The sequence below is a fragment of the Haematobia irritans genome, chromosome 1 (assembly GCF_050003625.1).
Source record: "Haematobia irritans isolate KBUSLIRL chromosome 1, ASM5000362v1, whole genome shotgun sequence".
Taxonomy (NCBI): domain Eukaryota; kingdom Metazoa; phylum Arthropoda; class Insecta; order Diptera; family Muscidae; genus Haematobia; species Haematobia irritans.
The window spans coordinates 246,753,967-246,765,975 of NC_134397.1; the positions used below are offsets into that span (position 1 = coordinate 246,753,967).

The 12,009-nt window shown below is 38.7% G+C and overlaps 1 protein-coding gene across 1 annotated transcript; it reads left to right on the forward strand.

The window, feature by feature from the left end:
* The first annotated feature begins 102 nt into the window (after positions 1 to 102).
* On the forward strand, positions 103 to 7,207 carry LOC142242958 (glycine dehydrogenase (decarboxylating), mitochondrial). The gene is made up of 6 exons (XM_075314426.1): positions 103 to 445; positions 526 to 604; positions 1,628 to 1,928; positions 4,478 to 4,703; positions 4,772 to 6,832; positions 6,898 to 7,207. Exons 1-6 carry the CDS (start codon positions 248 to 250, stop codon positions 7,006 to 7,008), a joined length of 2,976 nt encoding a protein of 991 aa, XP_075170541.1. The 5' UTR covers positions 103 to 247; the 3' UTR covers positions 7,009 to 7,207.
* The last annotated feature ends 4,802 nt before the right edge of the window (positions 7,208 to 12,009 follow it).

Here is a 12,009-nt window from a genome sequence, read left to right on the forward strand (position 1 = left end):
TTTTACGATGGCTTAAGCGATAAGAGGACCGATGTACGCTCTTAGGTTACTGATAAGACAATTAGCATTATTACTTTTAGACATCAGTCGTAGTCAATAGTCAATGAATTCAGTCATTATCGGACTCTCAAGGGGAACAGTTCGCCAGGTTTAGCCTAATTCGCGTGTTTGAGGAAAAGAAAACAATTAAAAGAAAATACGGCTTTAGAAAACGTTTTGCAAACGATAATATAGTGTGGTGAGGAAAATGTATCGTCTATCCATCCAATGTACTCGTAATGTACCCAACGCCTTGGGTACATGGAAAAAAGTTACCTTCCGTTGTTTGGCCACCACTACAAATGTGGATGGAGTTTTATTTCCCACAAAATCAGATTTTCCCAGTCGCCACATAGGTCCACGTAAAACGGATGTAGTCTCCATGTTGGATACCTTAGGCTATAAGGTAAGCTAGATTCAAATGGGAATTTAAAAAAAAATCCTTATGGTTTTGAAAACAAAAAAAATCTATTTACTATATTCCAGTCCCTGGCTGAACTGACCGAAAAAGCTATCCCCAAATCGATACAATTAAATCGTGACTTAAATTTGGATAAACCTTTGAGTGAGTATGATAAAAAGATTTTAATTTGGCGACGCTCCGCTAACCGTCACGGTATTCCGTCGCGGATTTTGGGCTTCCCATAAGAAATATACATAAACAAGTGTTCGCCAATCGCTATGGTTATATTTACACACTAAAAATGCTAATGAGAGAGAGGAATAAGAGGAGCTTAATCCCCAATATTCCGACATTCGGACTCGCAAATCGTAGGAGTTTTTTCTTATAATGAAAAAATCTAGATACTCTGGGACTTAAGGTTGAGTTACATACTATGCGTTAATGCGTCCGTTGATTGAAGAGTTGAATCTTCTCTTTGAAAGCAATAGTTTTGTTAGAGCGCTTCAAACTGAAAAATACCAACCCATCCATCAACGCACGGAGTAACGCATGATATGTAACTCAACCTTTAAATCCAAATAATCAATTTGAACTTCTTGTTAGAGATAATTTTAAGGTCATATGTTTTAGGATATCGTCCAAACGACCATTTTGCCATATTAAATTCCGAATATCGTAACATGGCATCGTACCTTTTAGGTGATCCCTTAGCTAGATTCTGCATAAAATCACGCTATAATCTTCATCTTCCCTGACCCACAGGTATTAGGTATTATTGAGTCATTAGAATTTCCAGTCACATGCATATCTCAATATTGAAGATGATGATGGTGGTGGCATGATGTATTTAATGTCTTGGTGGCGTTTCTTTTTCAAGACCCCCCAATACGAAATATTGTCGTCGTTTGTGATAACATATGGACCTTAGTATGTGATAAGCCAGCGAAGAGTTCAAAAAGTTTAAGTCAGGCCCACCATGTTGTCAATTGCCAATAGAAACTGATAATATGCTCGATTCTCATCGCGTAATTTTGATAATGATGACAGAACGTGAAGATTTTTGTTTAAGTTTGCAAATCGTGTTTTTGATATTTCCATTGTCTAGCAGTTACATTATATTTTTGAAAATGTGTGTTGTTTGTTTAGACTAGACTAACTAAAAAAAAATTCCTTTCTGTATTTCAGATGAACATGAGTTGATTGTCCGGATTAGAGATATTGCGAAAAAGAATGAAATTTGGCGCTCTTACATTGGTATGGGTTATCACAATTGCCATGTACCACATACTATCGCTCGCAATATCTTTGAGAATCCCGGTTGGACAACGCAATATACTCCATATCAACCGGAAATTGCTCAAGGACGTTTGGAATCATTATTGAATTATCAAACTCTGGTATCGGAGATGACTGGCCTTGATGTGGCTAATGCCTCGCTTTTGGATGAAGGCACATCGGCCGCTGAAGCCATGTGCTTGTGTACACGGTGAGTAGGAGTAGCAGTTATTTTTATAAACATACAAAGCCAAATATTTTTCTTTATACCGCGACCGTTTCGAGTTCGATGCTATTTTTATTCCCTCGTAAATATAGTTCGCGATAGGGTGGACAATATGGTTAAGCCATCGGAATCGTTAAGCCACTGGCTCTGACATTCAATTGCCTGTGTATGTCTGCTGTCCATGTAGTGAATAGTGTAGTTAAGGATTTGGTGGCGGTCTCTTTCCACCGATACTTTGGACGGTGGTCGAACTCCAAGAACCGGATTAACCTTGTAGCTTCTCCTCCGAGAAATTTGGGGGTAGTTTGATGTCGGAATCGTTAAGCCACTGGATCTTACATTCAATTGCCTGTGTATGTCTGCTGTCCCTGTACTGAATAGTGTAGCTATGGATTTGGTGGCGGATGACGCCTGCACTTGCCTGATCTTAGTTGGGGCTTCTCCTCTGAGAAATTTGGGGGTAGTTTGATGTCGGAATCGTTAAGCCATCGACTCTGACATTCAACTGCCTATGTACTTCTACTGTCCATGTAGTGAATAGTGTAGCTGAGGATTTGGTGGCGGATAACGCCTGCACTTGTCTGATCTTAGTTGGGGCTAGGTCTCTTTCCTACAATGCTTTGGACGGTAGTCGAACTCCGAGAACAGGACTAACTTTGTAGCTTCTGCTCCTAGAAATTTGGGGGTAGTTTGAGGTCGGAATCGTTAAGCCATCGACTCTGACATTCAATTGCCTATTTACTTCTACTGTCCTTGTAGTAAGGATTTGGGGGGCGGATATTCTCATATTTCTATCAGTGAAATAGGAAGCCACTTTGATGTAATGGTTAGCATGCCCGCCTTGCATACACAGGGTCGTGGGTTGAAACTCAATTTCGACCAAACACCAAAACTTTTTCAGCGGTGGATTATCCAACCTCAGTAAGGCATTTCCAAATGTTTCAAAGCTTCTCTAAGTGGTTTCACTGCAATGTGGAACACCGTTCGGACTCGGCTTATTAAAAAGAGGTACCTTGTCATTGAGCTGAGTCTATTCGATTGACCCCATTTTAGGTTTTCATCCTTAGGTTAGGTTAGGTTACAGAGGATGAAACCAGGAAGATGAAAAAAACTATGAGGAATCCATTGTGATTCCTCATAGTTTTTTTCCTTTCCTCTCCATTATCTATCATCCTCCGCCAGGATCAATCCATCTCATTTGCGTCTTCAACAGGTTTCTAGGTTTCCCAACCAGAAGCCTTGATAAAGGCAAGTACGTCCTTCAGATTACAGTCCCGGACATACGTAATATCCTGAAAGGAAAAGGAACCCAGTATATTGTTTTTTCTAAAAGTTTATGCCGGACATTGACGCAGAAGATATTAAGAGACTTCTGTAGCCTCCGGATCCAGGCACCATCGACAAATATCATCAGTTATTAAGTCAATTCTTACCATGTGCTTCCCCAGTGTGTTGTGTCCTGTTATGATGCTCATTAACGGCCTCAAATCCTCCCTATGGGTCGCCATTAGAAATCGAAAGTTTTTTATTTATTTATTTACTCAGTCTATGGAATACATTCCTTACAGACTAGACATTCTAAAAATAAAGTTTCTACTACTCTTGTCGTTCCATATCGGTTTGGTTCGCTCGTAACCCGCAGAGGAAGACCATCGTCTTTTCCATAAATCATCGTACTTGTCATTGTCTCCATAAGTATAAAAAGATAGCGGAGGAAAAAACGTCCGTAACAATGTTATCCCTGGCTTGAACATCTTCCTTAGCACATCCGCCTCTTTAAATGTTATCCCTGCCGCGAACACCTTCCTTAGCCAACATATCCGCCACATTTCGGGTATTCATCCAACGTTGGAAATTTTAGAAATGATAGATAGATATTCAAATAGCTGGATGTCATATCACCGACAGGATCGATTTGGTGTCTCTAGATAACTATTTGTTTGGCCAAATTTTCGATTTAAACATCTCTTTATATATATCGAATTCTGTGAATCAGAAGTACCATAGAGAGTTGATAAATTGTAAAGAAAAGTTTTGAAAGTTACCGACATTTAAGGATCAACCTCTGATTCCGAGATGATTTGATTGGGCTCATCTAGGGTGATGACGACGCGATGGTTGTGGATCGAGTTGCTGGATATCGATAAGGCTTCTGAAGTTGATTACTGTTGGTAGCCTGGCTCGCAGTACAACACTGGACTGGATACGAAAAGACCCGATGCAGTTTCCATTTTCGCCCTCTCTAATGTGTAGTTTAGTACTCCGAATATAATGAAATACGAGTGGATCGAGGGAGAGAGCAATGTTCCATCTACAGCAGCATCTTAGATTACGACTGCTGTTGCCCTCCAGTGTCTTTAAGTTAACGATTATTTATCCACATCCGTCGAATTCAGTGTTGCCCAAATTCTCTTGCTAGTCACAATTAACTTCCAAGTAGGTTTTTATTGATCAAGGATTTTTCTAGAATAAAGAACAGACTTTTCCAAAACACCATCGCTTCTATTACAACTCTTCTTCTTCTTCTATTTCAGACACAACAAACGCAAGACCATATACCTCTCCAATAAAACCCATCCTCAAACATTGTCTGTGGTAAAGACTAGAGCAGAGGCTTTAGATTTACAAGTTCAAATCGGACCTATCGAGGATGCTGACTTGGCTAGTCGAGATATTTCCGGTATTCTGCTTCAATATCCCGACACTTTTGGTGATGTGAAAGATTTCGAGAGTATTGCGGAAAAGGCAAAGAAAAATGGAGTAAGTAGTCAAGTACTCACAGAGTTTTGGGCCAATAATCTTACGTTGTGATTTATCGTTTTTAACAGACTTTGGTTGTGGTAGCAACTGATCTTTTGGCTTTGACAATGTTAAGACCCCCAGCTGAATTCGGAGCTGACATTGCTGTCGGCACCTCACAGCGTTTGGGTGTTCCTCTGGGTTATGGTGGCCCCCATGCTGGCTTTTTTGCATGCAAACAAAATTTGGTGCGCCTAATGCCAGGTCGTATGATTGGTGTTACTCGCGATATGGATGGTAATGACGCTTATCGCTTGGCTTTGCAAACAAGAGAACAACATATTCGCCGTGATAAGGCCACCAGTAATATTTGTACAGCTCAAGCCCTTTTGGCCAATATGTCAGCCATGTATGCCATCTATCATGGACCTGAAGGTCTTAAGGCCATAGCCAATCGTATTCATCATTTTACTCTGGCCTTGCAAGCCGGTCTTCGAGGAGCTGGTCATAATGTTCTCCATAAACATTTCTTTGATACCCTGCACATTAAACTTGGCTCCAATATGACTCTACAGGAACTCAAGACACGGGCCGAGGAGAAGCAAATCAATTTCCGTTATTTTGCCGATGAAACTGTGGGTGTGGCTCTGGACGAGACGGTAGGACCCAAAGATATCAATGACCTATTGTGGATATTCAAATGTCAAACTTTGGATCAAGTTTTGGCTGCCAATGACATACTCAATGATTCCATAGAGAAATCTCCATTCTATAGGACATCACCCTATTTGACTCATCCCATATTCAGTTCCTATCACAGTGAGTCACGCATGGTGCGTTATATGAAGAAATTGGAAAATAAGGATATCTCTTTGGTACACTCGATGATTCCATTGGGTTCATGTACCATGAAATTGAATGCCACCACAGAAATGATACCCTGTTCCTTCCGTCACTTCACCGAGATACATCCATTTGCTCCGGTGGAGCAGGCCAAAGGATATCACCAAATGTTTAAGGAATTGGAAGATGATCTGTGTGAGATTACCGGATACGATAAGATTTCCTTCCAACCAAACTCTGGTGCCCAGGGTGAATATGCTGGATTGAGAGCAATTCGTTCGTACCACGAAAATCGTAATGAGGGCCACCGAAACATATGCCTTATCCCCATATCTGCCCATGGTACCAACCCTGCCTCTGCCCAAATGGCCGGTATGAAAGTTGAAGCCATTAAGATTCAATCCGATGGCAGCATTGATATGGCCCATCTGAAGGACAAAGCTGAAGAACATGCCAAAAATCTATCATGTCTCATGATCACCTATCCCTCGACCATGGGTGTATTTGAGGAGACTGTTGGCGATATTTGCAACATCATTCATAAATTTGGTGGCCAGGTTTATCTGGATGGTGCAAATATGAATGCCCAAGTGGGTCTATGTCGCCCTGGTGATTACGGCAGTGATGTCTCCCATTTGAATCTTCACAAAACCTTCTGTATTCCTCATGGTGGTGGTGGTCCTGGTATGGGTCCCATTGGTGTCAAATCTCATTTAGCTCCTTATCTACCTGGCCATCCAGTAATTAGTCCTTTGGAGAATGAGGATCAAAGTTTTGGTGTTGTTTCTGCTGCTCCCTTTGGTAGTTCAGCCATTTTACCCATTTCCTGGTCATATATTAAACTCATGGGTAGCCGTGGTCTTAAACGAGCCACACAAGTGGCCATCCTTAATGCCAACTACATGTCCAAGCGTTTGGAAACACATTACAAAACTCTCTACAAAGACCCCAAGAATGGTTTGGTGGCTCATGAATTTATTCTGGATATTCGTGACTTGAAGAAATCTGCCAATATTGAAGCTGTCGACATTGCCAAACGTCTGATGGACTATGGTTTCCATGCACCCACTATGTCATGGCCCGTGGGTGGCACTTTGATGATTGAACCCACAGAATCTGAAGACAAAGAAGAATTGGATCGTTTCTGTGATGCTTTGATATCGATCAGAGAGGAAATTGCGCAAATTGAGGCTGGAAAACTAGACAGGAATGTAAATCCTTTGAAAATGGCACCTCACACACAATCTCAGGTCATATCGGAGAAATGGGATAGACCTTATAGTAGAGAAATGGCCGCATTCCCAGCTGTAAGTTTAGGATGACTTCACAAAGAGTTATGATTGAAAGATTATGATTTTGAATTTCTTTTTAGCTATTCATCAAACCGGAATCGAAAATTTGGCCCACAGTAGGACGTATTGATGACGCTTACGGTGACAAACATCTCGTTTGTACATGTCCCCCCATTTTGCCCGATTTGTAAATGTTCAAAAAGATCAACAGAATCTATAATACTTAATAGGGATGTGTTATGTTTCTTAGCATATTATGGAGGTTTGAGTTCCTTGTCGCCCCCCCCCCCCCCCCCCCCCCCCCAATTTGTTCATTCTGTTAATATTGTTATTCAGTACTTTGTAAAAGATAAGTAATAAATATTAATTTTAGTTTAAATTAAAAAAAAATTGTTTTCATTAACGAAACACTGGAGACAAAAGTGTATAGGCTTACAATAAAAACCAAAAGCCAAGACGAATCTTATGTACCCTCCATCATGAATTGCGTAGTCCACATGGAGTCCATGTTGGACAAAAAGAGGCAGATTAAATACCACGTCAGTACTTGGTCGGTTCTTCGGTAATTAGAGAGCCAAATTTCAAGGATCGGAAGCTTCGAAACTCAAATCTGAAGGTCGGTTTATATGGAGCTATATTAGAGGCCACATACTAATGATTGTTAGAGGCCACATACTAACATCGCGTACCAGACTTCAACCGGATCGGATTCCCCCCCTTCAAAAGACCCGCAAGCCAAATCTGGGAGTTCGGTTAGTAGAGGATGCAATATTTGTATGAGCTATCCAGAACATCGTTGCACTGGTATTCTATCCATGATAAAACAAACACCTCTCTTTTTTATCAAGGTTCTATGCAGAACGAGTCGGATTGCATTTTCATAACGTAACATTTACTCCATTCTATATTTTGATTACTTTGTCGAATAAAATGAAATTAAAACTATTAAAGTGTCATAAATAACAACAGCATTAAGTATTTGTTACTAACAGGTTGGCTGATAAGTCCCCGGTCTAAGAAAGAAAAACACATTTTTTTGTCAAAATTCGTTTTTATTATTCAACATAAGGGCTGTTTTCTTTTTGCACTGGATACAACATTTGTATGGGCTATCCAGAACATCATTGCACTGGTGTTCTATCCAGAACATCTCATCAGTGCAAGTCGCGCCGATCTTGCCAGATTGTGTTTTGATAAAGTGACGCTTCATCAATTCACAATAGCACATTATTGTGACTAATTTATCGAAAAACATGAAATTCAAAGTGGCATAGTGTCATAAATAATCGCAGCAGTAAATATTTATTACTAATTGGAGCATTTCATACATAAAAAATATAAGATTTCACTTCTTTTCTGTGATTGTTTTTAAACAGCTGATGACAGTGTTGCATATTTTTGGAGATGTCCTGGATAAACGAGTACTCTGTTTTCGAGATGTCCTGGATAAACGAGGGCCGTTTTGCCGCGATTGCGACCTTCAAACGCTCCAATAACGCCATATAATAGTCGCTGTTGATGGTTTTTCCCTTCTTAAGATAATCGATAAAAAATTATTCCATGCGCATCCCAAAAAACAGAGGCCATTACTTTGCCAGCGGACTTTTGAGTCTTTCTACGCTTCGGAGACGGTTCACCGGTCGCTGTCCACTTAGCCGACTGTCGATTGGACTCAGGAGTGTAGTGATGGAGCCATGTTTCATCCATTGTCACATATCGACGGAAAAACTCGGGTGTATTACGAGTTAACAGCTCAGAATCATCAACACATTGTTTTGGTCAAATGTGAGCTCGCGCGGCACCCATTTTGCACAGAGCTTCCGCATATCCAAATATTGATGAATGGTATGACCAACACGTTCCTTTGATATCTTTAAGGCCTCTGCTATCTCGATCAACTTCATTTTACGGTCATTCAAAATCATTTTGTGGATTTTTTTGATGTTTTCGTCAGTAACCACCTCTTTCGGGCGTTCACCGTCCTCCGTTCTCATTTCACCACGCTTGAATTTTGCATACCAATTAATTATTGTTGATTTCCTTGGGGCAGAGTCCGGAAACTCATTATCAAGCCAAGTTTTTGCTTCCACTGTATTTTTTCCCTTCAGAAAACAGTATTTTATCAAAACACGAAATTCCTTTTTTTTCATTTTTTCACAATAACAAAAGTTGGTTCACAAAAGACGATCTATCTCACAAACTAATTGACTTACAGACGTAAAATTTTGACACGAATCATTTGAAGGTTGGTGCTATCTAAAAATAATATGCATATAATACTAGCGACGCCATCTATGTGTCAGACCGGGGACTTATCAGCCAACCTGTTATTTGATCACTTAACAGCCACTGTAACGAATGCTTTCGTTCGACTAGGATTTTCAACACAGCTGTCTTTTTCACAGTTTTGGACATGTCCTAGATAAAGGAGTAGTCTGCTTTTTTAGTTCGCCACGGCTTGGGTATCTACCCTGCCAGCATTTCAAAGTTCCGTTTCATCCTCATCGCTACCACAGACTCGTAAGTGATACTGCAACAATCGCCAACTGTGATAGTATTTTGCCATCACTATTCGCATGAAAGTACTTTGCCATCACTATTGTTACAAGAGCCATTTTATATTTTGTGAAACACCAAGCACAACTAGCTTCTTATAATTTATTTAAATAAAAACGATAATGAAGTGCTGAAAACATAGTTATTTCGCTTAAAATTGTGAAAGGTATATTGGTGAACAATTTTTGACTTTCCAAATGGAATAAAGTGATAGTTTTTCAAATATTTTTCCAGACACGCTGCCTCCATTGGGAATAAAAGCACTGGCTGATAGATGCTACAACATGTAACTTGCAACTTGTAACTCAACGTCAATATTTTATTAATGCATAAAAATATGTTAAATGTGATGTGATAGTTGTAGAAATGTTATATTTAAAAGAATTTATAAATGTTTAATAAAATTAAAAAAACATCTAAACAATCGTGTTTTACTTGACCACAATGATTCTTTTACAACTATCTTAAAATGCACTTTCTCTGATTGTTTGAAGGGGCTCTTATTGGCGTCGTTCTAAATTTATTAAAAAAAGGCACGTAATAATTGCACTCATGCGATACTTTTTTGTAGTAACTTGGCGTGGTACAACTTCTCAATAGTGACGGCGCTTTTCCGAGGAGTTTTGGATATCGTATATGACTGTTTTCGACGTAGCGCCCCTAAATTCAAAAAATGTTGGCAGGGCAGTATTAAAAGTGACTTTGGAGCTATGGATAGTGACTCTGGAGCAGAGAATGAAGCCGCCGAGTCGCGCCGCCGATTTCAGTCGCCGCCGACCATTTTTTGCCAGTCGACGCCGCCGCCGAATATGTCGACTCATCTCGACTCAAATTTAGCCGCCAATTAATCAAAAATGTCGATTTAAATCAGAAAAAATTATATATAATTGTCGTCAGTGATGCCATGTGTAGGGAAAAATCCTTTTTTGTAGGGATTTTTTCCTAAAATTACATCTGTAGCGAAAAAAGGACAGATTTTTAATTTTTTCTACAAATGTAGGGAATTTTTCCAATTTCCAGAGTTTACTACATTTTGCAACAAGAAGAGTACTTTTCCTTAATATTCCAGATATTTGAATATCCAAAATATATGGTAGTCAAAGCTTCAACGAATGGAATACGCAATTCACCGTTAACGAAGTTATTGTAATGATCTTATTTAGAAAAGTTCAGCGGTAACGTTAAAAGATGTTTTGCATTGGTATTTAATTACAAATGCGTAAATAGATTTCATTTGCAGGAATGAACGCTTCCATTAAGGTTCATAAACAGGTGATGGCTTCCTCAACTTGGTGCCTCTCAATATTTTCTAATACAAAGATCACTTGCAGTGCATACGCGGATTCGTGTTCATAAATGTAGGTTTAAATATTATTACAATACTTATTCGAGTCTATTGGACAAGAAGATTAAGGGAATTAGTACTATTACTGAAAAGAACTTGTCCAATAAGCTCGAATAAGTATTTTAATAATATGTAGTTTAAATGACTTGGACATTATACCGGCCTGCATTTGTATGAGGCTAACATAAAAATAGTAAATGTAGGATTTTTATTCCGGAATATCTTCAAAAACTGTTTTACAACTGTTACATTCACAACAGTTTTTAATGTTTTAGAAAAATGTCGTCTAGTGAAGAAAATAAAACTATTCCAACAAAATTTAGAAAATAGCCTTTTTGACCAAATTGGCTCATTGTTGAATTAAAGCGTTGGCTAGAGGCGGTCGAAAATTACGATTTTAAATACCAATGCGTTGCTTGTGGAAAGTTGTAGAAATCTGACATGGAGAAACACGCGGCCATTAAAGTCCACAAGAAAAATGTTGGTAGCGTTAAAAATTAGCAATGATGTTGCAATGTTCCAAATCCGAATAAAAATGGCAATATTCATATTATTGAACATTTGGTCCTTTATTGAAGGATATAATCCCTGACTATTAATTTTAAAGAAATTGAATTCAATATAAAATATTTGTTATTTTCTTGCCAAATTTGTTTGAATTTAGTATAGGCCGGTATGTACCTCTAGCGAAAAATTTCATTCCCATAAGAAATGCATTGCTATTTATGCTAACGAAATTTTCGGTAGCGTTCAATTTCGTAAGCTGGTACTCTAATGAAAATAACAGGGTTGTCAAAAGCATATTTTGGCAGCAAACATTTAATTTATTACAATCATTGTGTGCGTAAAAGTTTTAAAAGGTCTGTAAATAATAAACAATTTATTTGAGGAATATTTGGAACATATATTAACAATTTTTAAAAGCGATTAGCTGGTTTAAAATTTGTGTACACAGCCCTGATTTTTTGTTGTAGACTTAAATAAATTTTTGCTACCGAAAATTTCGCAAGAGGTGCATACCGGCCTTTAGAGCTGTTTTCTTTTAGCACTGGATACCCGAAGCAGTCACGGACTAAAAGAAACCAGAGTACTCGTTTACCCAGGACATCTCCAAAAAATATGCAACACTGTCATCAGTTGCTTAAAAACAATCACAGAAAACAAGTGAAATCTTAAATTTTTAGTGTGTGAATGCCCAAATAGTAATAAATATTTACTGCTGCGATTATTTATGACATTGTGCCACTTTGAATTTCATGTTATTCGATAAATTAGTCACAATAAATTGCTA

Excerpts from the sequence above, each read along its gene's own strand:
- LOC142242958 (XM_075314426.1), top strand. The coding sequence starts at position 248 with ATGTATCGTCTATCCATCCAATGTACTCGTAATGTACCCAACGCCTTG. Across the intron at positions 605-1,627 it reads AAATTTGGATAAACCTTTGA|ATGAACATGAGTTGATTGTC; the intron begins GTGAGTATGATA and ends TCTGTATTTCAG. Across the intron at positions 4,704-4,771 it reads AAAAGGCAAAGAAAAATGGA|ACTTTGGTTGTGGTAGCAAC; the intron begins GTAAGTAGTCAA and ends CGTTTTTAACAG.